Source organism: Xenopus laevis, chromosome 6L (genome assembly GCF_017654675.1).
Source record: "Xenopus laevis strain J_2021 chromosome 6L, Xenopus_laevis_v10.1, whole genome shotgun sequence".
In the NCBI taxonomy this organism is placed as follows: domain Eukaryota; kingdom Metazoa; phylum Chordata; class Amphibia; order Anura; family Pipidae; genus Xenopus; species Xenopus laevis.
The window spans coordinates 111990105-112014734 of NC_054381.1; the positions used below are offsets into that span (position 1 = coordinate 111990105).

At 37.4% G+C, this 24630-nt stretch overlaps 1 protein-coding gene across 18 annotated transcripts in view; it reads right to left on the reverse strand.

The window, feature by feature from the left end:
* Positions 1–24630, reverse strand: part of LOC108719201 (receptor-type tyrosine-protein phosphatase mu) — a 470437-nt gene that overhangs the window by 288098 nt on the left and 157709 nt on the right. For all 18 annotated transcript variants that reach the window (XM_041566369.1, XM_041566373.1, XM_041566368.1 and 15 more), the window contains exons 4-5: positions 4644–4722; positions 2414–2529 (exon numbers count right to left, since the gene is read on the reverse strand). In XM_041566369.1, the coding sequence (XP_041422303.1) occupies positions 2414–2529; positions 4644–4722 (195 nt within the window). The remainder of the gene's footprint in view (positions 1–2413; positions 2530–4643; positions 4723–24630) is intronic.

The window sequence follows — 24630 nt, forward strand, 5'->3', positions numbered from 1 at the left end:
GTTTTCTTTTTTGAAAATGTTAAATGTTTGGCCCTTCCTCTGGAGTGGGGCTCAGCCCTCTGTACCCACTGTAGTTATGACCCTACAATTTTTCCTGGTAAATGACTACTTCATGAACAGGAACAGAAATAGATCATGTTCTAATTGTACCTCAATACAAATATTATGCAAGCAGTTAGCCTTCATAAATGTTTAGAAATGTGCTTTATGCAACACATTTTAACAGTGATTTCCAAACAGTGGGGTGCGAGGCTGAGTTTCAGATGCAAATCAAATTGGAATTATAATACTCTACAGGAGTAACAAGCTCTAACTATGGAAACAGATTTTTATGGATTGAAGGCAAATTCACAGCTGTGTAACAGATTTGAGGCTGATAACTATAAAATAGATGGATGAACAAAGGGAATACCAGGACAACAGATAATAGATTAAAGTAAATAGGCATAATCTGGGACCTATAGGAGCAGCACTAGCTGGTTATCTGTCTGGATATTAGGATAATTAAAGGTCACGGTAGGATACATTTTGCAGGCAATTGTTAGAACCCTTCTGCTTCACTAAGGTACTGACTTGCACAGGGAAACAAATGTGCACAATTCTATAATCTGTATTGAATATTCAACTGTTTTTAATCTTAGCATTAGCATTCACACTAAATAATAATTCTCAGATAAAGCCTGGTGACCCACTAGGCCTCATTAGTAATGTGGATGCAATGATCTGGCACAAAAATGCATGCAAGTTTGCATGAATTAACTATACTCAAATTACCTTGTGCCTTGCCCAGTAAAATACTACAGGTATGGGAGCTGTTATCCAGAATGCTTGGGACCTGGGGCTTTCCTGATAATGGATCTTTCTGTAATCTAGATATTCATAAATTAGGTTTGCTAGAAAATCACCTAAACATTAAATAGACCCAACATGCTGGTTTTGCCTCCGGTAAGGATTAGTTCGGATCAAGTACAAGGTACTGTTTTATTATTACAGAGAAAAATCAAATACTTTTTAAAAAATTGGATAATTTGGGTAAAATGTAGCCTATTGGAGACAGCCTCTTTGCTTCCAATAAGGATTCGTTATATGTTAGCTTGGGTTAAGTACAAGGTACTGTTTTATTATTCCAGAAAAAAAGGAAATCATTTTTAAAAATTTGGATGAAATGGAATCTATGGGAGACGTTCTTCCCGTATTTTGGAATTTTCAGGATAATGGGTTTTCGGATAAAGGATCCCATACCTGTTTTCATGTACAGGAGTGGAGCATTAGGGAGTCTTGCACCTGCCACTGACAGTTAAAATGTAGAGGGTTCACTTTGCTTATTGCATCTATTTACTCACTTCAGTTGCATCTCTAAGGGTAAGGACACACTGGACGATTTGTCGCCAACGTTTTTAAAAAGCAAATCGCAGCGACATATCGCTCGTTTTGTCTCTGAACAAAACCAAATGAAAGACGCCAGCTCCTGTGCCCACAGCGCATTTGTGAATCGCCTGTAGCTCCAAAACGCACTGAGACCCTTTTCCGAGCGATTTATCAGAAATAGCATGTACTAAGAAAAGCACTGAAATCTCCTAGACACGCACACACATACAGATAAGTAGCAGCAATTGTATTCAAATTACAATGCGAACGCAATGACGCAAGAACGCAAGCACGTAAAGACGCCAGGTTACAGCGGGAAGCGCAAACCGTTTCCGGTTTGGGTGGAGCACGTACCGCACAGAGTAATGGGATACAAATCGCTCTGTGCCAATAGTCGCTGTGAATCGTCTGTTCAAAAAAGACGATCGTCTTGTCGCCGCGATTTACTTTTTTAAAACGTTGGCGACAAATCGTCCAGTGTGTCCTTACCCTAAGAGTTGTAGGAAGTAATACTTAGTTGAAATAAGTTTACAGCCATGACCTTCCCATGTGATACCCAAGAAGTACAAATTGCAAGCCATTTACAGGTTCAAACTTAGCACCCATGCAGACACATAACTGTCCCAGTTATCCATAGATTAAAATATGATTTACTCTGTGTTTTTGCACTTTGTCCTGTTGTGTTAAAGACTATGGCAAGTCAGAAAAACCAAACTGAATGCCCTTCAGTTACCAATATCTGTAGTATCTGGGATATTCAGTTAGAGTAAGTAGAGATTACAGTTTCGAGGACCCACTTACAGCCATCTGGTGACTACAGTTCCCTGCTTTCCTTACTTTTTCCTTTACTTTTTAATTTTACTTCTATGCAAACAAAGTCTAATGTTGAACTAAGCAACTTGTCAGTGGATAGCTGAACTGGAAAAGTGTAATAATTAGTTATTCGGCTTGGCTCATTCTCACTTGCACAAACAGCACATTAGCATGAGATTTAAGAGAACAATTCACTAATCATTCAAATATTTGTCTGGAGCAAGTTAGTTACCTGCAACCAAAGTCTGTCCGTCGCAGATGTTTTTCCATTTGCTGTGCACTGAAATGTGGCGGACTGGCCGGCGTTGACGTCAACATTCTGAACATGCACAAAATGGGGGGTCTTGGCTGAAATTGGGGAAAAAGCGAGAGAAACGGTTAAATCTAGGGAAAAGGTCAGAATTTTTTTTTTAAAAATGTATATACAAATGATTGCTAAACATTTTAGACATTTATTTATGTTATCTTTGTTTGCAGGGCTAAACTGTTTGTCTTTGACCTGAGTTATTCTTTTTACTAAATCCAGGCTTTCACATTCATTGCGCAACACTGGCTTCACTTGCTGTTTATGTAATATCTCCAAGGCTGTGTTCCAGAACCTTATTTGAATGACTAAAGCTACATCAATAGCTTCCCAATACTATTTGGGATTCATTCCTAGATGTGCAATTGCATGCCACAACTACACACTATTGGTTGGTCACAGTAGGTTACTGAACTGAGACTGCATGCTCCAATTATATCTGTATACTTTTGGGTCTAATATCAGTTGGTGTTATTACTATTGGGGTTATCTAGTAACCAATAACAACCAGTCAGCAGGCAGTGTGTCCTGGTCTTCTATTTTCAAGAAAACATTTGATTTTCTGCTATAGGCCACTAGGCTCTGGGCTGAATTTGTGCTTGTTATCACATTCTCACTTGAAAACAGTTTTTTTGGGTTTATGTTGCCAAGTTCTGTCATCATTTTAGCTTAGTATAATTCCCACAGCACTGCAACCCTGGAGAGAGTTTTCAATGAACCTGGAATTGCCCATAAATAACATGCAGTCAAGATGTTTATGACAGCAACATATAATGCTGTGCTCCTGTCCATGGTTGTTGGGTCAATACTACAAATGAAAAGACATTTTTTTGTGTTTGTTTTGTTTCAGGTGCTAGGTATACAGGAAAAAAAACAAGAAAGGCTTCTGTTTAATGAAATATAAAAAATTATCTTTGCACCTGAATTATCTTTTAAAAAATACAATTATTTGTAAAATATACTGTTCAGTTCGGTAAAAAGTTATGCATACTCAGACAAATCCATTTTTTTTGCTAGAGGCTTGTCAGTTCTAGACATAAAATGAAAAGCTCTATTAAGGCAAATGCATTTTTTATGGCATTGCACCTTAAACGGAAAGTGTGCTGAAATGTGGTTGCATAAAGCAAGCTTAGCCAATTGCTTGGGATCACATCAGGCAGCCATGAAAGGTCTAACTTGCACTCATGTTTCTTAAAATACAGGGATACTTTCTGTCCTGAGCTCTGCTGATCTCCAAAGAAAAAATACATATTCGTATAAATGTACACCAGAAATGAAAAGAACACACTAGGGGGCCCATTTACTTAGCTCAAGTGAAGGAATAGAATAAAAAAAAACTTCGAATTTCGAATGATTTTTTTGGCTACTTCGACCATCAAATTGGCTACTTCGACCTTCGACTACGACTTTGAATCGAACGATTCGAACTGAAAATCGTTCGACTATTCGACCATTCGATAGTCGAAGTACTGTCTCTTTAAAAAAAACTTCAACCCCCTAGTTCGCCACCTAAAACCTACCGAGGTGCCATGTTAGCCTATGGGCAAGGTCCCCATAGGCTTGCATCAAAGAAAAATCGCTCGATCGATGGATTAAAATCCTTCGAATCGAACGAGGATTTACATTCGGCAGTCGAATATCGAGGGTTAATTAACCCTCGACACTATGTAAATCCCTAGATGAGCGATTTGGTCTTAGCTTATATTTGGTGATTCCAATATAGAGTATTGAAATAAGTAAAGTCACATTCCGCTGTAACTGAAACCAGAAATGTCAATTTCCTCCTAATTGTTTTATAGAGCTCAATACAATGACTATGAACCCAGATATCTTTCTATATAAAATATGTCATTTTTAGCCATATTCATTTTTAGGGCTTAGTTCTCCTTTAAGGAGTGGTAGTATACTAATTGAAGCTCATCATTATTATACATATGTTTCCATTTGTCTTCTATATTACTTGGACTTCTAGGATCACTGTAAAGTGCAGCTCTTGCCATTTGTGGATTCTTTAAAACAGAGGAATACCGGTGGGAGCAGTGTTACCCATAATAGACAAAACCTATATTCTTTAAAGAACAATAATAAGTAATAAATAACAATCATAATAAGAAAACTAAAATCTTACTCAAGTCAATTAAAATACCATGGCACTTACAGCAAGGATGTCCAAGAACCTTCACTTCATCAATAGCCAGATATCCATGCTGGTCTGATGTGAGGACTTCAAAATAAACCTGAAATGTTCCAAACAAAAGTAAAAATGAACTTAAGTACTGCCTGTAGCTTCAGGAGCAAAATAAATAGGGATACATGAAAAATATGGAGCATGTTACGCTGCTACTTAGACGTTTAGTAGAGATTATAGTGTCTGTGACTTTACATTTATATTAAAAATGCATCTTTGTTTTGACATATTCTTCTAATCTTGTTGGCGACTGTTGGATATTTAAGTGCCTTTAAAAGAAAGTCTGTTTATTTTAAGATAGTGGTCATAGAATATGAAAACATTTTTTTTTCTTTGAAAGATTGCTTTCTTTCTACAGTATCCTTGGTCCAGCTGCAAATATTATCACTGCTATAAGGATTCAGTGTACTGTGAGAAGCAAAGGTTTCAGTGTCAACTATCAAACACGAACTGTTGTTAACCCACAAACTATTGGTACCCACAAATTATGTTTCATAATAATGCAATTTACAGCAACTCAAACTAAAAATGATTAATGAAGAAAAAAGAGAGGATGTGCCCAAAAAATATCTTGCTGATTCCCATCTAGATATCAATTGAGTAGGTCTTATTTTGGGCCCAAACATAGGGCAATAACACCTACGTATGGTGTATTGGCAGCTTCAGAGTCAAAAGATTGTGATCAGACTATGTTTACTAGTGTCTTAGGGAGAGAATGTTTTCCTTTACTTCTGAAAAAGTAGGCCAGAGTATTTCCTAGCAATTTCATTATCCACTCAGATCACAGACAACACACTGTGGACTCAACCCCTTTGTATGAAAGCATTTACATTTACCATTTATCTGGAAGCATTAAGATTTACTACACAGTTGACTGGAGATGTCTTTGTCTAAACAAGCTATAAAGGTGGACAAGATAAATTCTTAGCTGAAGCAGAGTAAGGGCAGAGACACATGTGGAGATTCGGGGAGATTTAGTCACCCGGGGACAAATCGCCTGTTCTTCAGACGACTAATCTCCCCAAACTGCCTTCCTGCCAGCTAGAATCTAATCACCTGCGTGATGGCGCTAGGATCGTTTTCCGAAGTCTCACGAGGAAACTTCGGGCGTCTTTGGAAAATGAATCACTCCAAAGTGCTAGAATCTAAATTGCCGGCTGGAAGGCAGTCGGGAAGATTAGTCGCCCGAAGAAGAGGCGATTTGACGCAGAGTGATTTATTAATTTAACAAAAAAAAGTTTTACAAAGTAAGATTAGGATTAGAGAGCCCTACTCGCAAGAGTTTATAAACCAAGTAAACATTTACAGCTATGTTATCCAGAATGCTTGGGACCTGGGTTTTTCCGGATTAGGGGTCTTTCCATAATTTGGACCTCCATACATAAATCTGATAAAAAATAATTTAAACAATAAGAAAACATTATAAAATTGTTTTGCCTGTAATAAGGATTCATTATATTTTAGTTTTGATAAAGTTACAGTTTTATTATTACAGAGAAAGGGAAATCATTAAAATTCTGAATTATTTGTTTAAAATGGGAGTTTATGGGAGATGGCGATCCCATAATTTGGAGCTTTCTGGATTACTGTTGTCCAGATAAGGATCCTATACCTGTAATTTAATTGAATATGCAATTGTTATAGAACGCAGAAGATCAATATATAATCAATACCATTTTCACTGCTTATAAAGTCATCTGTAAAAGTAATTATTATTGAAAGCAGTGTTTGTCTTTTTCCATCCTATGCCCTGGTGTTTCTGACTTTTGAATAATGTAGCAGGAGCCAGACTTGTGAATAAGCATGCAAACATGCATTGTTTTAGAAGATCGAACCAACAGTGCAGAAAGGGGCAGAAAACAACGCTTTCATCTGCAAATACATTTATAATTAATAGATTTAGGATTCTGTCATGATTTTTTTGGTTAACTTTTTATTTCTAAATTATACTGTATACATTGCAAATAATTCACTCTACCATTTAAAATTTTATTCTTGAAACCAACAAATGCATTTTTTTTTATCTGTAATAGTGGTGTCAAGCCATCTCAGTGCATAGTGCCTGATTCTGAGATTTGAGAAGGAGACAGCCCTTCAGGATGGAACTAGTTTGAAACAGCTATTGATTCTCCCCTTCTCATTGTATTTCACCATAAACCAAGTCGTTCTTTTTTAGTGGTAGACATTAAAATAGCACCCAAGCAGGGATCACTTTTAGCAATGCAAACAAACCCTTCAGCAGAGGTGTCAGGTAGCTGCTGGTCTGCTGGGGTGGGGGGGGGTTGATCTCACTCCAACTTGCAGTGTAGCAGTAGAGTGACTGAAGGTTATCAGCGCAAAAGTCACCAGGTTGTGGGCACCTGGGAAACTGACATGTCTAGCCCTATGCCTAATTTCAAAATTAAATATAAAAAAAATCTGTTTGACCTTTTAAAAAGCAGATTTCAGTGCAGAATTCTGCTGGAGCAGCACTATTAACTGATGCATTTTGAAAAAAACACATTTTCCCGGGACAGTATCCCTTTAAAACCACAGCAAACATTTAAGTAATGGATGTAGGAAAGTTTGCATAGAATATCATTTTCTTGGATTAGGCAAACTGTTTTTTTTTTTTCGTTTATATTTCCTTTAATAACAGCAGTTTTGTAAAAAATGAATAAGGAAACACTGTTCAAATCCCCATATTAACTCTACTGAATTTATGTATACAAAAAGTCTGAGGTTTCTTTCCTTTGGCCGCGATACATTCTTGGAAGTCTGTGTCATGTTGAGGATGTTTTGCAATGTTCCTTTAGCTACTGTTTACTCAAACTCAAAATGGAAAAAAAAATGATGGAGTTGGAAGGAGAGAAAAGGAGTTTCTGTCCCTTTTTTTGGTTAAAGGACCACCTGCACATTGCCCACATATCATGAACGAAACCATTCGCACACTCATTCACGCACACAACATCTTGCCTTTGAATAAATCTTTCCATACAGTTATATTCTGAGCCACAGTAGCACAACAATCAATTTTATATAGTAAAGCTCGTTAATATGCTGCTTCAGCAAGCCAAGCCTATGAGAGACAGATTTATTAAAAAGTAATTTCCAGACTACTTCTTTATAGTAAATAATGTGAGAGATTGGATGATGCTTTGTGTGAGAGGTGGATGATTTCACAAATCTATTATACTGTCATTTCAAATTTGAATTATACAGCCCAATACATTATTAAAGGCCTACAATTATTACAGCATTCTGCTTTTTTCCCAGCCATAATGGCAATTCATAGAGATAAGGGTGCATTCATCTCACCATGCCAAACGTTTTAGAGAAGATGCTGCATTTAGAGTGGTGGCAGACGAAGCTACCGGGGGAGATTAGTCCCCCAGCGACAAATTGACTCTTCTTCGGCCGACTAATCTGCCCTAAATGCCTTCCCGTTGGCTCGAATGTAAACCGTTGGCAGGATGGCACTCGGAACAATTCGATTTCCTCACGAGGCGACTTCAGAAAGCTGAAGTGATTAGTCGCCCGAAGAAGAGGAGATTTGGCGCTGGGCGACTAATCTCCCCCAGTAACCTAGTTTGCCACCACCCTTAGGAACAAAACATTGATACAGATGTATAATTCTGACTTGCAAGATACAAAAATGGTATTGGATGGGCGAATTTTTCAAATTGTTTCGCTGCGGAAATGACGCCCATAGGTATGGTGTATGGTGCTGTGCGTCAAAAAAAAATTGTATGGTGCTGTGCGTCAAAAAAAATTTTTTGACGCCCATAGACTTTAATGGGCGTCTGGAAATTTCACCGGCGGCGAACTTTTGGCGAAATGAAACGTGTCAAATTCGCCCATCCCTAACAAAAGATCCAGGGTATATGCCCACAATAACAGTCAGGAGCAATCCTTACTCCTCTGCTGCCCTAAGGTAGCTTTTGTGTTGCCACTCCCCCTTTCCTCCCCCCACACTCACATTTTCAGCAGCAAAGGGGTCCAAGGCGGTCCATGTCGCAAGTGCAGACAGGGTCAGACTGGGCCCCCGTGACACTGGGAAAAAACCTGGTGGGCCCTTGGCTCTTGTGGGCCCCGCCGGCCCAGATTGGCACCCAGATCCTTCAATTTACAGCTCCTTCCTACCTCGACCTCATGAAAAACCTGGCCATTTTGCCACCCGAGGCGACCTTAGTTCTGCCACCCCCCCCCCCTTCCTCATGGCACTCACATTTTCAGTACCGGAGGGCTTCGGGGCCGTCCTTGTCGCAGCAACGGGGGGCGGCTACCACCTTTGGCGTGTTTCTCAACTCGCCTCATTGGCGGAGCACCCCTGTATGGGATCCATTATCCGGAAACCTGTTATCCAGAAAGTTCTGAATTACAAGAAAGGCTGTCTCCCATAGATTACATTTTATCCAAATTATTAAATTTCTCTGCAATAATAAAACATTACCTTGTACTTGATCAAAACTAAGATGAAATTAATCATTATTGGAACCAGTCTATTGGGTTTATTTAATGTTTACATGATTTTCTAGTAGACTTAAAGTATGAAGATCCAAATTAAAGAAAGACCAGTTTTCCAAAAAGCCACAGGTCCTCAGCATTGTGCATAACAGATCCCATACCTATATATGATAATACAGTTGTTTGTGCAAATGAAGGAAAAAATACTAATTACTTTTATTTTCCCCCAAATTTATATTACTTTAATATTTCAGAAAATAATTACTTACAAAAAGCTATTAGGGTATAGGTATAAGATCTATTATCCAGAATGTTTTGGACCAGATGTTTGCTGGATAAGGGATCTTTCTGTAAGTTTGATCTCCATACATTAAGATACTGTTTTATTAACACAGAGGAAAAGGAAATTAATTTGAAAACATTTGAATTGTTTTCTTGGAGTCCATGTGCGATGGGCCTTCTTTAATTTGGAGCTTTCTGGATAATGATTTTTCCGCATAAAGGATCCTGTACTTGTACGAAAGGCCTCAATTATAACAATGATAACGTTATAAGAAACTTTTTCTTTTCCATTTTCATTGCATATTTCACCCCAATACAATAGTTATTTTGTCTGCTTAGTTAAACTCGTCAAGTCAATAATTTCTTATCACAGACACAATGTGTAATTAAATGTTTGTAACAAAACCAGAGTCTCCATGGGGGAAGCTTTGCCTCAAAGCAGAATGACAGCCACAGTTACTAAGAAAGAAACATTCCAGTTCAGGCAGAAGAGAACAGAACAAGATTTAGTGGAACAATCAGCATTATTACTCTCTGCTTCCTTTTATAAAAAATTTACAACTGAAACCCCATTTCTATGATATTTCTGCTCAAAACAAATATGGTATTTGTCAAATATGTGAGCGGCTGTATATAAAACAGTATGTGAGCTGAACAAGCTGAAATATATTATGGAATCTCATAAAATAAGAGTGAACTTGTAAAATTACTGGTGGAAGAGAATAATCTCTTTACTGTTGATTCAGTTTTCATATATTAGAAATCATGAAAGAAATATGACACTCATTAGTCTGGCAAAGGCAACGAATGTCTCTAAAACAAAAGTGATACCTCTAATATATCTCTGCTTAGAAAATGTGAGAAACAAGGGTTATGTTTTTCATCATTTATGGTTAATAACTTAGAGAAACCGAGATATTTTATTTCCTCATTAGTATGCATTTCATCATATTAGGCCCAAATTCCATAGGTACAGAAACATAAAACCTGCTGACTTTTTTTAGACAAAGAAATAGATCTATTTAAGTGATACTGCCAGGGGAATTTAACACCTCACTGTGCTGCTCAAGAGACAAAAGGATTATTATAAGGGACATGTACTGTAAGTACAAGATGTAAATTATGCCCAAGTCTAGTGAGCGATAGAAACGAATCATGTGTTTGCTTTATAACAGGAGAACAGCAACAGACCCCTACTGATGCTATGGGTTACTAGACCAGTAGCAAACTATACATATTTAACTTGGTAGTATACTGTAATGCAGAAATCTTAACACACAATGTGGATGGAGTGGGCTTAGGTAGAAGTTTGCTCTACTTTTATGGCCACATATGGCCATAACACAGAGGGCTGCATAACTATCTGAACACTAATGGACGTTAACCAGAAGAATGATTTTATATTATTACTGGCTGAACAACTACACTATTTGTGGTTTTTGAGTTATTTGGCTTTTTATTCAGCAGCTCTCCAGTTAGCAGTTTCAGCAATCTGGTTACCCTAGTAACCATGCATTGGTTTAAATAAGAGACTCGAATATGAAAAGGAGAGGCCTGATTAGAAAGACGAGTAATAAAAAGTAGCAATACCAATATAATTGTAGCCTTACAGGGCATTTACTTTTTAGAGGGGGTCAATGACCCCCATTTGAAAGCTGTAAAGAGTCAGAAGAAGAAGGCAAATAATTAAAAAACTAAATAAAAAATGAAGGGCAATTGAAAAGTTGCTTAGAATTAGCCATTCTATAACATTCTAAGAGTGAACTTAAAGTGAGCCACCCCTTTAATGACTATTAATGACTCTTACCTTTTTGCCCCCCATCTTTACCTTAGTTGTATTTTAATTTGTAATTGTATAGTATATCATTCATTTGTATCTTAACACAATACTTGAATTGCAAAGACCCTAGGAAGCTGTAAAATGCTGTTTGACTTTGTGACAAATGTGTTCTGTTATACTCTGTGAACTGAAAATTCTAAATAAATGGTTAAAAACAATATAAGGGCATCTAGAGTTAAGTATTGTTTTTATGAGTGTACACATAGACACGTGGATGTGATTGGGTCTTTTAATATGTTGCTGTTTTTTGTTCTTTTTCCCATAATACAAACCTCTGTCCTTATGTGCTTCAGGTTCCTCTGACTTGCTCAGGTTTGCAGCCAATCATTGGAGATGATAGTAATCACATAGAAAAGGTGGCAGAGAAGTCTCTAGTTTAGGTATCCAATGCTGATAACTTAATCAGGGTTATAGCAAGTCATTTCCATGACATGGGCAGCCGTCAATCCTTACTGTTCTTGCCCCCTTCTGCTTTGGGTTGAAAAGGTCACATCCAATTTCATTAACCATAAAATTTGCTTATAACCGTAACAAGACCATTGGTGTATTTGCCACACTCTCCAATCACCTGAACATAGCCTTCCCCAAATAGCTAGCCTCCAGTCTAAAATGCTGTTGCCCTACAAGGCTACCTTCCTTTTCCTAACACCCAAAGTCTTGGCTGTGACATCAAAAGTGACCCACCAACCAGTTCCAAATCTGTCCTACAAAGGGAGGGTGGGTGGAAGCTGTGAATATAAGATCCACAACTCACGTACAAGGTAAAGGACTTGTGTTTCTCCCTCTTTACAGACCCAAGTCCTAAACAACAACCTCAATAATCCCTAAATCCCCATCCAGTTGGGTGTACTCCTAACCTTGTCATGGCCCCTTTCCTCCACTCTGGGAGTGGAGTGATTCCTGGGGCCCCCTATAAACAAAATCCAAAATAGTCTAATGCTAGTCTGAGATAGTGACCTCATTATATCTATACAATGTTCAATTGTATTCATTTCATGCCAAAGTGTGTCTGCTTATGTTTGTGTAATTTTTTCCTCCTTTATAGAGGGCTATTGTAAATTGTGGGCAATGTACACCTTCAGAGCAGCATGCCTAAAGTCTTACTCCTTATCTCTGCTCACAAATATCACATATATTACTTTTTAATGTGCACTGTTTCATCATACTTATTTTTAAAGGAGTTTGTGATATCGATGACGAGGAAGTACTTGATTTTAGTGACAGTGGGTTAGCATGGCTGGCTGCATGAGCGAAGCGTTTAGTCGAGGTTATACATCAGATGAGCATCAAACAGAAAACAGTGAATCAACTTACCATTGCTCTTGCACTGCCTGCACCACTGAAGAGCAAAATTAGCTTTTCGCCTTTCCATTCAGCTACTCTGGCCAACACTGAATGTTATCTTTACTAGACAAAACATCTGCATTCAAAACAACATGTCCCTTCAAGAATAATTGGGATGTGATGTTGTTTTGCCAGCTCACAAACAAAATATGTATATATATATATATATATATATATATATATATATATATATATATATATATATATATATATATATATATATACACAAATCAATCAAAGTGAAAGGATGTGACAATGCATTTGTTGTAGTTTTTCCAACTTTAATTCATTTGTCTCAATTTGTTATAGGTTAAATATGAGAATTTCAAACTCATGACCTTTCAGCTTTAACAAATTACAGTGTTCTGCTGCTTCCGACTGCCTAACCAGCGCTGGAGAAAGAAGCTCCCGAGGCAGACACCCCAGCTTACCTTTCACGTTTCCTGGTTTATCTGAGAGTAGCAGAAGCAGGTACATAAAGCTCCATCTCTGAGGCATATGGCAAAGAATAAATGATTTGCAGTCATTGCTATACAACACCACATGTCTGCAGACAGTGTTTGAGGGAAGGCTAAAAACAAATAATATCAACAGAAAATACATGTACAGACTGCAAAGAAATCAGAATTGTACTTGAAGGGAAAATGAAAATGCTGCATAATTAGTTACATAAATATTCAATGCAATAACTCACAATTTGTTTGTTAAAGGCAAAATTATATTTTTTTGGATCAACAAAGAGTGATTTATTTTTACACCCTGGTGCATATTTCACGGAGGCCACAGTTGTCAGTGGAGTAATTGTCAGTGGAGTAGGCATAGACTGGCACAGAAGCCTTCAAACCCCCCTCCCCCGACCAAAAATTAGCAAGATGGCAAAAAAAATGCCAAATGCATTGAAGTCAATGGCCATTTTTTTGTGCTGCATTTTTCAAACCATGCAATATTATGTTTCACTATACATTAGAGTCTATGGACGTTTTTTCGTGGCAAAACCAGGCAAAATATTTTGCTCATGCCTAGTTACCAACTAGTAGATTTAGCCCCAAATATTTAATTTAGGGCACTAAGTTTGCCAAGGAGCAGTAACCCATAGCAACCCATACGATGATTGTTTTTAAACAGGTGACCAGTAAATTATACCTCTTAAATGGTTACTATGGGTTACTACTGAGAAATTTAGTGCCTTTCCTTACATACAATAAACTGCCATCTGTTGTGTGAATGACCCCCCCAAATATGTAGAAGGGAGTAAAAATAGAAAACTTAAAAGTAATGGTTATTTGGCCTTTAATAAATACATTGAAAGTTATTGCACTGTTTGTCCATCGCTTACTGGACTATAATATTAGATCTAACCAATAATCAGTTTGGTCAGAACCTTTATGTGGGTAAGGGGTGCAAAATACTGCTGCTTCTGATTGTTGAATCTTCAATGGAAAAAAACAAGTACTGTATGTGTTCCTTCTTGAAATATAAGACACTGATAAACCTATGCCTGTGGTGCCATGGGCTTGCATATATTAAAATGGGCTTTACATATTGGACACCAGCTTGGGGAAACAGAGCTATTTTGTCTATAGACTGTGCACAAGTTTGAGCTAATAAGGGCAATATTAAGTCATTTTCCAGGAGCTCAGTCTTAAAGCTCATTACCTTTTACTTAATACAAACTAAAATGTAATTAATCCAGCTTTTGGGTTTATTTATTTATTATGTTTAAATGATTTTGTAGTAAATGTAAGGTATGAAGATCCAAATTACAGAATGATCTGTTATCCGGAAAACCCAGGCCAGCGCATTCTGGATCACAGGTCCCATACCTATATCATATGGCATAAAAACACAAATCCTAATGTTAACTCTGTTACAATGGATATGGTCCCTTAGCTGAGAGTTTTTTTTCTGTCCTAGTTACCATTGCATTAAGGAGCAATTTCCACTAACTGCAGTCATGCTACGTACATGCTGCTGCTTCTGAGCCTTAAGGGCTTAAGCTCACACAGAACTGGCAAAAAAAGAATTATTTTATGTGCTTTTGAGCTGTATATTTTTTATGTATTAACTGATTAGAATGCTGTTTTTAAACTGGTGTGAATGTAATGCTGAAAAGCATTGTTCAGTAAAATAATATCATTTATTTTTTATCCATTTGTAATGTGTCAAAAGGGACATTGTCATAACAAGTGCAAATTTCCAGTAATCCATAACAATCAGCAGGCAGCACTAATGGACTGCAAACATCTATGGGTTATTATGGGTTACTAGACCTGGAGGAAAGTCTGCCTAATCCTTTGCAAATTCTATATGCCAAGAGGCCTACATGCTTTTACTTACATAATGCTGCAAGACTTCAATAAATACCATTTTCCTACACACCGAAATAATTTGCAAATACAGGTGCTTGTGTTGAAAGCAAGTTTCTGCTTTAATAGCTATAAACCAAAAGCTGCCCTCTGGTAGTATTCTACAAAAGTATTCAGGATACAATGTAGCTTTAGCTACCAAGCCATGTTGGTACCGTGGGGAATATTTGGTGGGGCTTGCGAAGAGCGTTTCTAACCTACTGCCCTCCGTGTGTGGGGGATGCTGGGAGTTGTTGTGCTGAGACTTGAACTCTAGTCCTAGCATTGCAATGAAATGATGTGAGTATATATTTTGACAGTTTACCTCTACAGTTAAGAATGAACTTGGCAACCATAAACCTATCTGTGTGAATCTATTAGTATACCCAAAAACAAAAGTGCTTTTATAATAGATGAATATAATAGATGAAACAGATTTTTAGGATACACATGCGTCAAGAAAATGCCAAGTGCCTCTTTCTTTTCCTTTGGGCTGCACGATACACTTTTTAAGTCATATCTAATTAAACCTGGTGCAGGCTGCATATCATTTGCAACGGATCTGATACAGTAAGACAGGGGGATTGTCTTGTTTTTCCATATGTTTTCCTCGGAGCTGGACCTTTCAGCACTAGCTCGTGCAACTCTCAGATAAGCAAGGAAGGCTGAAAGGTTGGCTGTACTCTTTGCCTCTAGAGACCACTAAGCAAATGTAGAAACAAATCAGGAGAATATCAGGCAAAGCCTATAACTCACAATTGATATTATGCTATCTGTGCTTTATTTTTGCTGTGGGAAAATCCACTGTCTATCTTGATTAAGTCTTGCCTGTTGGCTTCTTTTACTCATTATACAATAGAACTCTATTCTACTATGTTGGGTGCTGTTTCTCCTTTATTTGCAATATACAGTAGTTCTGGCAGAATTGCATGATGCATAATATTACTGCCATCTCCCACTGTTGCAATTGCTCATTCTGCATAGGTGTGCCCATGTCATTACATAAGTTCTCAAGACTCCCAACTGATAAACCATGACATATTATCTCATTCTCCCAATCTACCCCACGCACCCATTTCTGGTAAACACACACCCTTTTTAGAACCACCAGTGGTAATAAGCGATAAGGCAGTATCTATCTAGCAGTAGTAATGACCAATAATACACTGATTACATCACCAGTCCAATCAGGGAATGTGACACCCACCTTGATATTAAATTTGGTGCACATATCCATAAATTGCCACCACCAGAATATCAATTGCTTTATGCCTGCAACTCACGTGTTTATATATTTTTATAACCTACAGTCTTCTTTAGAGACCTATGCGGTACATTATATCCTTATAAATGTCACATTCTGATGTAAGAACTTTAAAATGTAAATGCCATCCCTAAAAGAATCTCAATTACAATCAAAGCTATCCCTTGCCTCATAGCGCTCACAAACCTCACTCCCTTCCCACAAGGTCTACAGTGAAGGAGAATTAACTGCCGTTAATGATAGGAAAAGTTGATCTCTGTATGCTTCACTCTACTGAATGGTCTACTGGTATTCTTCACCCAGAAAATAACGATATAAGTACACTATACAAAAACAAAGCTAACTATAATGTAGCAAATGTCAGCGTCTGTAGGAAACAACATGAACTGAACATGCCCCAGTCTTTATGTATGTGCAATATCTGTTAACTTTAAATTAGGCTTCAAACCAGAATTACCTTTATTTAGAGAGTGGTTGTAGCAGAGGACTTATTACCACTGCCTGTCATACTGATAACTATACAACTATAGAAAAAAAAACCACAGCAACTCAATTTGGCTGGATCTATACTGCTTTATTCCCTATATACTTCATTTAAAGGAAAGGTCTCATAATGGTAAAGGTCAGCCTGTTTCATAAGCTGCAGGTGTCTCAAATAAGAGACTGTGCTTACTGGAACACCAGGATGATTAGATCCATGGCTGTGCATGAAACAACAACAAACCAAAAAAAAATTATTATAGAGAAATTATTGAGGAACAATGATGTTAACGTGTAAAGGATAAGTAAGCAATTAATTAAAACAACCATTTATAATTATAAAACGCTATATATAATTAAATCTGTCATTTGTATGCATCGTGTTTAATTCAAGATAGACCTGGCATTGTATGTTCCTAAGGTAATTACAGAGTATACATAGAACTGGGGATGTGAATGCTGAGGAGTATGTGAGTTGAAAAGGTAATGATGTTTAAGAATAGGCTTCAATTTAAATACACAGTAATATAAATACACTTTAATTAGTACTTGACTAAATATATGCAAGATATATTTGGATTTAACAGGGCTCATTTACAAGAGTAAATGCAGTGTGCCAAGTACAATTGTGGGTGCAAGTCCTATGTATTTTACCCACAATGCAGCTTTTTTGTGTGCATGTGTTTTGGCACATAGGACGGAACTGTGATCAAAATGTTCTACTTTGACGGTGTTGATGTATGGAGTAGCCATGTAGTGATGTAGAGGTCAGGAAAAACTCAACCCGCACCCAGCCCTCGCAAAATGTTGCCATTGTAGGAACAGTACCCAACCTGTACCCGCGCATCTCTCTATTTATTCTACTTCTATGCAAGTCTCTAGTTCGGAGGCAGGAAATCTTCAGGAGCAAAGTAGGCATGTACATCTACAGCCTGACCCGCACCCAACCCTAATCCACAATGGTTGACCAAATTTAAATCCGAACCCGCCCAACTGGTGGTCAATTTGCATATCACTATAGCCATAGACACAAGTACTTTTAATGAATGTGGCCATTTTTGCATGATTGCAATTGCACTTGGGGGGCAATGTTCCCTCTAATTTCTTTTTGACTATATGTGCAAAAAAATTCTTTTATGCTCACATTTTGAACTTGTGTGCATATTTTTAAAAAAAATGCTCAGGTCAAATAAATTGCAATAAATGCAATTTTGTGTTTTCACACAACATTCTTTGTACGTACCACAATTTATTGTGTGCACTGGCCTCAAAATGTATGTGCAAGGGAACATTGTTTGGGGGGGCTCTATAGTATGCAGAAGGGAGATGCTTTTAGGGGGCCTAAATTGGACTGCGTAGGGTCACAGAGAATAGAAGTTGTAAGGTAAAAGAATGGATTGCTGGCATTTAAAAGCAAGATGGTGACAAGGTGGTAAAGGTTACGTGGTTTATCTGTGTTGGCCAACATGCAGCCTTTTCACTGTTATCACAGGATAATTTCCAACATTTTAGTTGTGATAAGATGAAGAGGGGGTCTCCATAAAGTAGAATATTTATTCACCACATTAGGAAAGTGGCCCAAGCGCACCGCCCTGAGCCCTCAGCATAGGGAGTGGACAACCGTGAATGAATCTGGAGCAGGCACTCAATTAAAGGGAATCTTCCATCAAATAGTTGAAATCAAGTAGAAAAGATTTATTGTGTTCTCTGCCTTAGGCGTTTCATGTTACAAATACTTAATCATAGGCTGACAACATTTTAGTTAGACAGTCTTACCATTCTACCATTGCTCTCTGTACTAGAAATGGGGGAAAGTGCCGTGGCCAACATCTGAGAGCAAAAGTTTTCATTCTGCACCTTGCCCTTACTAGATCTATCTGTTTCTCCCTGATGTGCAACTAGAATGGCAGATGGCTGAAATTATTGTTGTAGTGGGGTTATTGACAAAAGGCTAGCTATTGGAGAATTATTCTACATGAATATATAGTAGCAGGTCTCTTTTTTGGGTGGCTAATCTCACTTACTCAAAGAGTTCACACTGTACCAAGGGATTGCCAGCACTCCATTCAAAAATGGTACATGTAAGAGAAAAGGCTAAAACTTTAAACATACCCTGTGGCCAGTGGCAGTATAAAAATATTTTGTACCACACAGACAGTATAAAAGTCCCTGTCATTAGGCTCTGCAGCAAGGAGCTCACCAACTCAACCCAGACAATCACTTGTTCATTAGTCCCACATTCTGGCAGTGGTTACTTGTACACTCTTACACAAAAAGACTTCCATTACAACACATTCTCTCCAGGATTGTATTAAAATGTACAATTCTTTTATTTATATGAATACATAAAAAGCTGTTAGCATTGGATCAATGCAATAAACAACTACTGAAGCGTATCATGCCCCATTTCTTGGCACTGAATAAAAGAGAAGTGTGGTGGACATTTACTTTAGAAACAGAGTAACCAGTAGGTCTTAATTGGGAAATAAAATATTATATAGAGTAAGAGGGGTACAGAATATAAGAGGGTATAGCTGAGTGAGATTAAACAAAATGAAAATGGAATCATGTGCTATATAACCATTATGTATTTTTGGTACATGTGTTTCAACCAGCTTTATAGGTATGGTTCGTTATTGCATTTACATTTTTAATAGTAAAATAAAAATGTATAAGATAGAGTTTAGTTGTAATATACCTTTAAGGAATCCCTTTAAGTGATCCCTTTAAGGATATGTTTGAGGGTAGGGGTACCAATAAAGTTGCAAATTGTGAATGTTGTGTCATACTCTGAGGACGTGCCAAGAAATGGGGCATGAAATGCATCAGTAATTGTTTATTGCACTGAGCCAATGCTGGCAGCTTTTAATGTATTTATATAAATAAAAGAAATGAAGATTTTAATATGATCCTGGAGACAATGTGTTGTAATGGAAGTCTTTTTAGGTAAGACTGCAGCAAGGTAATTTGATCAATTATACAGGAGCCAGTTAACCTACTGTTACTGCTATAGTTGTGGACTGCAAAGGAAACCCATGAACCTGAAGGACAACAATGCAAACACACAAACTCCATGCATCAAAGTTAGCCCAGGGCCCCAGTGCTGCACTACTGACAACTGTGATGCCACGTTACCCATACAATATTGAGTTGCATTAGCGAAAGTTATTTTCTTTCAACTTTCTAAATGGCCAAGTCCTAGCAAATAGCTGGATAATTTGAAGAATATACATTTATGCTCAAAATGTAGTTTTGCATTTATTTTATGTCTTAGAAAATCAAGTGATTGATCTAATACCGTCAGCTCTCAAAAGCAATACTGGTAAATGAAAACAATATTAAACATCAAATAAAAAAGCCACCCTGAACAGTACAATATATTCATAAGTGACTATAAGTAAAATATGAATTTTAAAATTAGATTAAGAAAAAAATGTAATTCGTTACCAGATTTTGCTGTGGAAGGCGAGAAATGATAGCTTGAACAACTGCAAACTCTGAGTGAACCCGGCTGATCGCAGAGATAAAACTGAATGAATTAAAGTAAATGTACCTTTCAAATGCAAGATGTAACAGTGAAGATATAGTTCCAGTCATGCTATGTGTTGAAAGGTAACATCCAAAAAGAAATCTACAGTTCAACACAGCAGGAATTAAGCAACAGGGCCCTACAGGTGGGCATGATCTTCCCATTCTTCCCTATATATATATATATATATATATATATATATATATATATATATATATATATATATATATATATATATATATATATATATATATAGTCTGTGTGAAACGACCGCACTCTGTAGACCGGACTTAGTGTAATTCCTGTGGGTGCAGGGTCCAAAAATTCATATATAGATTTGCTCATAAGGATCCGCACACCAAAATTCTTTCATCAAAATTCAGTGCTTTATTCAGTACATAGATCCGACGTTTCGGCCCACATTAGGGCCTTTTTGAAAAAGGCCCTAATGTGGGCCGAAACGTCGGATCTATGTACTGAATAAAGCACTGAATTTTGATGAAAGAATTTTGGTGTGCGGATCCTTATGAGCAAATCTATATATATATATATATATATATACATACAGTATATGGTTTCTACAAATACATAGAGATGCTAAACTGTTTAGATGCTGTTGTCAGTGATGTAACTATAAAGGAAGCAGACCCTGTGGTTGCATGGGGCATGGACTGTGGGGTAGGCTTCCTTTATAGCAGTGATTTCCAACCAGTAGCTCGTGAGTAACATGTTGCTCTCCACCTCTTGGATGTTGCGCCCAGTGGCCTCAAAGCAGGAGCTCATTTTTGAATTCCAGACTTGGAGGCAAGTTTTAGTTGTATAAAAGATATTTGTGCCCCTGAGCCCCTTTGAAGTTTTTTTTTTTTGTGGGAGGGACTGGCAATCTCATGTTATGCCACTGGCTGTTGTTCAAGGGTGCAAGGCAGTTAGTAAGGAAGGTGTTCCATTGTACCCTGTGCCCATCAGGGGTGAGATTAGTAAAGTTGAGATCTAGCTGCACCCCTAACTTTCTTGTCAGAGGTGTATTCTTCTGGAAACTGCAAGTGTTGTGTTCCATTCTAAAACGCAAGGACCTGCATCCACGAGTGGACATGGTGGGGAAAACATGTTGGTTTCAGCTGCCTTTTGCTCTCTTCTTCTCTCTTTCTTCTCTAAATGAGCGCTACGTTCTACATAATAATGAATAACACAACAATTAACAGCATGGCCTTGCATCTTTAATGAGCTTGAAACAAATTTAGTTAAAACCCCAAAGAACGCCTAAGCTTTGTCCAATTGTCTCAGTGATATATTCTTGATCTTGTTTCTGGTTTTTGCTGCCTGCCCTGCCTGTGCTTTTTGCTTAATCCTTCTAGTACCTAACAACCTGTACTAGACATTATCCTGCAACTCCCAGTACCCTTCTTCCCCCTTTCTCACACCCACTGGTCCAGATGGCCTTGTTGCCCTTACAGGCTTTTTACACAATGTCTCTGTGGGTGCTTAAGATCTGGGCTTATTGGCTAAAAAACAGGTTTTTGTATATATCTATATATATCTATCTATATATATATATATATATATATATATTGACTTTGCCAAGAAAACTACAGGTATGGGACATGTTATCCAGAATGCTTGGGACCTAGGGTTTTCCGGATAATGGATCTTTCCGTAATTTGGGTCTTCATGCCTTAAGTCTATTATAAATTGATTTAAACATTAAATAACCCCAATAGGCTGGTTTTGCTTCCAATAAGGATTAATTATATCTTAGTTGGGATCAAGTACAAGCTACTGTTTTATTATTACAGAGAAAAAGGAAATAATTGTTAAAAATTTGGATTATGTGGATTAAATTGAGTCTATGGGAGACAGCCATTCCGTAATTCGGAGCTTTCTGGATATCGGGTTTCCAGATAAGGGATCCTATACCTGTTGTAGACATACCGTACTAAAATTATTATTATTAGTAGTATTATTATTTGAATGGAAATAATTAAATGTAGCCACTATATGCAGAAACTTTCAAACTCTGAGTAATACAAACTGATCTCAGACACAAATAAGAATTCCTTTACCACTTGCCTATTCTCATTGTAGAAACTGCATGCAACAGAACAAAAGCTGGCTGGAAGAAGCTCAATGGATAATTACAGTTCTTAAAATAAACAGTTTTCATACCGCCTGTCCTTAAAGTTAATTTAGCTTGGGGTTCATACCAGCTGTTCCAAAAGTTTTATAGTTAAATAGTTTGAGCGGACATATAGTTTATATTTCTCTCCATCTTCCCCAGTTCTGCTGGATGAAGCTAGTAAATATGTTATTTCTAATTGTCCTGCAAATGGGGGCCCTGATCAGCAATTTTCTTCTCATTAGGGACCTCCTGAAGGATTTTGGTTGTATATATTTTGCTTGATTGGAATTTCTACTGTGTTAACCAGAAAACAATCTTTCCCACTAACCACACTAAACGACAGTACAACTACAAAAGTGTGCCCTGGCATTTAAAGGTGTCACAAAGGAACGTGATGGTTCAAAAAAGAATTACTTGACAACAATATTCATTTAAACATAACACAGATAATATTTCTGCTGGGCTTGGCATGCTCCTTTCCCACCAGGTGACAGTGATCAGTGACAGTGTTACATAGGACATTTGTTTCAGATAACATTATCAGTGATTAACGTTTCAGGCAAAAAGGTCATCAAACAGAATAAAATGGCATCATCACAATCTTTTATTTATATTAATAAAAAGAACATATTCTACAGCTCAATACAAGAGTAGACTATTATGGATAAAACATAAATTGGAAAAAGTCAATTGAGTTATCATTGACAAATGCATTGTGCACAGCTCAAAAAGAAATACATCTTGTATCTTGTATTCATAAACATGGTTCAAATTCATTTAGTATGTATACCTTATTGATATTCTCTGGATATTGCAGAAGGTTATTACGCAGAAGAACTGTATATTTGTGTTCATTCTTCCAAAAGCTGCCATATTGTTCCTTCACTGTAACTAGTTAAACCTGATCTCTAAGGTGTCCATACAGGCACAAATACCGGACCCACATACTAAACCCCACTGAAGGGTTAATCTTAACCCTCTATTTACCTACTGTCAATTACAAAAAGAAAATAAGGAATTTAAACCCACTGGCGTTATTGTTTGCACAATACTGATCCAAAAACATTCACACTGTATCACTGACTGTCAGGAACTTCCTGACTTAGAACCAGGGACCTGAGGTATACTGGCTGCTATTCCTCCAGACTGAGCCACAGGAGGCAATGTTTTTGCCTGCCAGTTTATCTAAATGTCTTTCCGTCTGTGTTCCCTGTTAACCTGCTACGTGCCAGCTACATGCAATAGCCCAATTAAGGGGCTATTTAAGCTTGCCTCCTCCAGCAACCTGTGCTCGATCATTATGCTATTGCCATAGCCAAGCCTGCCAAATATTATGTCCAAGGCTCCTGTCCAAGTAATTTCATGCTCTAGCCTTGTTGTTGATTTCCCAGTTTTGGCCTTTTATTTTGATTCCTGATTGTCTGCCTCCAGCCCCAATCCTGTGCCTGTTTAAGACTGCGTTTTGATTGCCGCCTGCCTAGACCAATTGCTTGTTTTTTGTCTGTTTTGTTCAGTTTTTTGTTATTAATTATTTTGTTAAACACACAGTTCATGTCTAGGATATATTTTGAAAATGGTTTAACAGCATGTTGGCTCTTTACAAAAGTACAACCAGCTATTCATGACATTTTCATGGTCTCTGCCACGTTTCAGTAGAAGAATATGATCAATTACTCTTGTTCTCAAATCACAAATATTGTGATGCTTTCCAGTTATATTGACTTTTATTTTCCCATCCCTATTTTTTTCATTGGTCAATAAATTATGTAACTTGTGTCCTTTGTATCTAAACATCTACCACATAATCGTAATTATTTTACGTATAGGTAAAAAATTAATTGTAAGAAAGTTATATCATCCCAGCATCATATGACATGGCCTTTTGTCCCCATGTCAGAGTCTCCAATTTAAAGGTAAACTATACTCCTGAACAACGTAGGTCTCTATAAAAATATAGTGCATAGGACAGCTCATATGTAAATCCCTGCTTCATTATAATATACATTTTAGTAGTATATTGGGTAGTCCTACATAGAAAAGTGCAATTTTAAGTAATAAGGTCCACCCCCTGGGATGTGTCAATATGGTCCTGCAATGGTTGAAATGGTAGACAACCACACAGTTACTTCACTGACCTATTAAATGGCCCAATTTCAGGAGAATATGGGAGAACTTGTATAGTTATTCTTTCTGCTGCCCAAAGCCTTTAGATTTTCTGCAACTGTGCTTTCCTACTGAATGGATATTAAATAGCACTTACTACTAATCATTTAGTCCTCCCATACAGTTATATTTAATACAATATACCCAT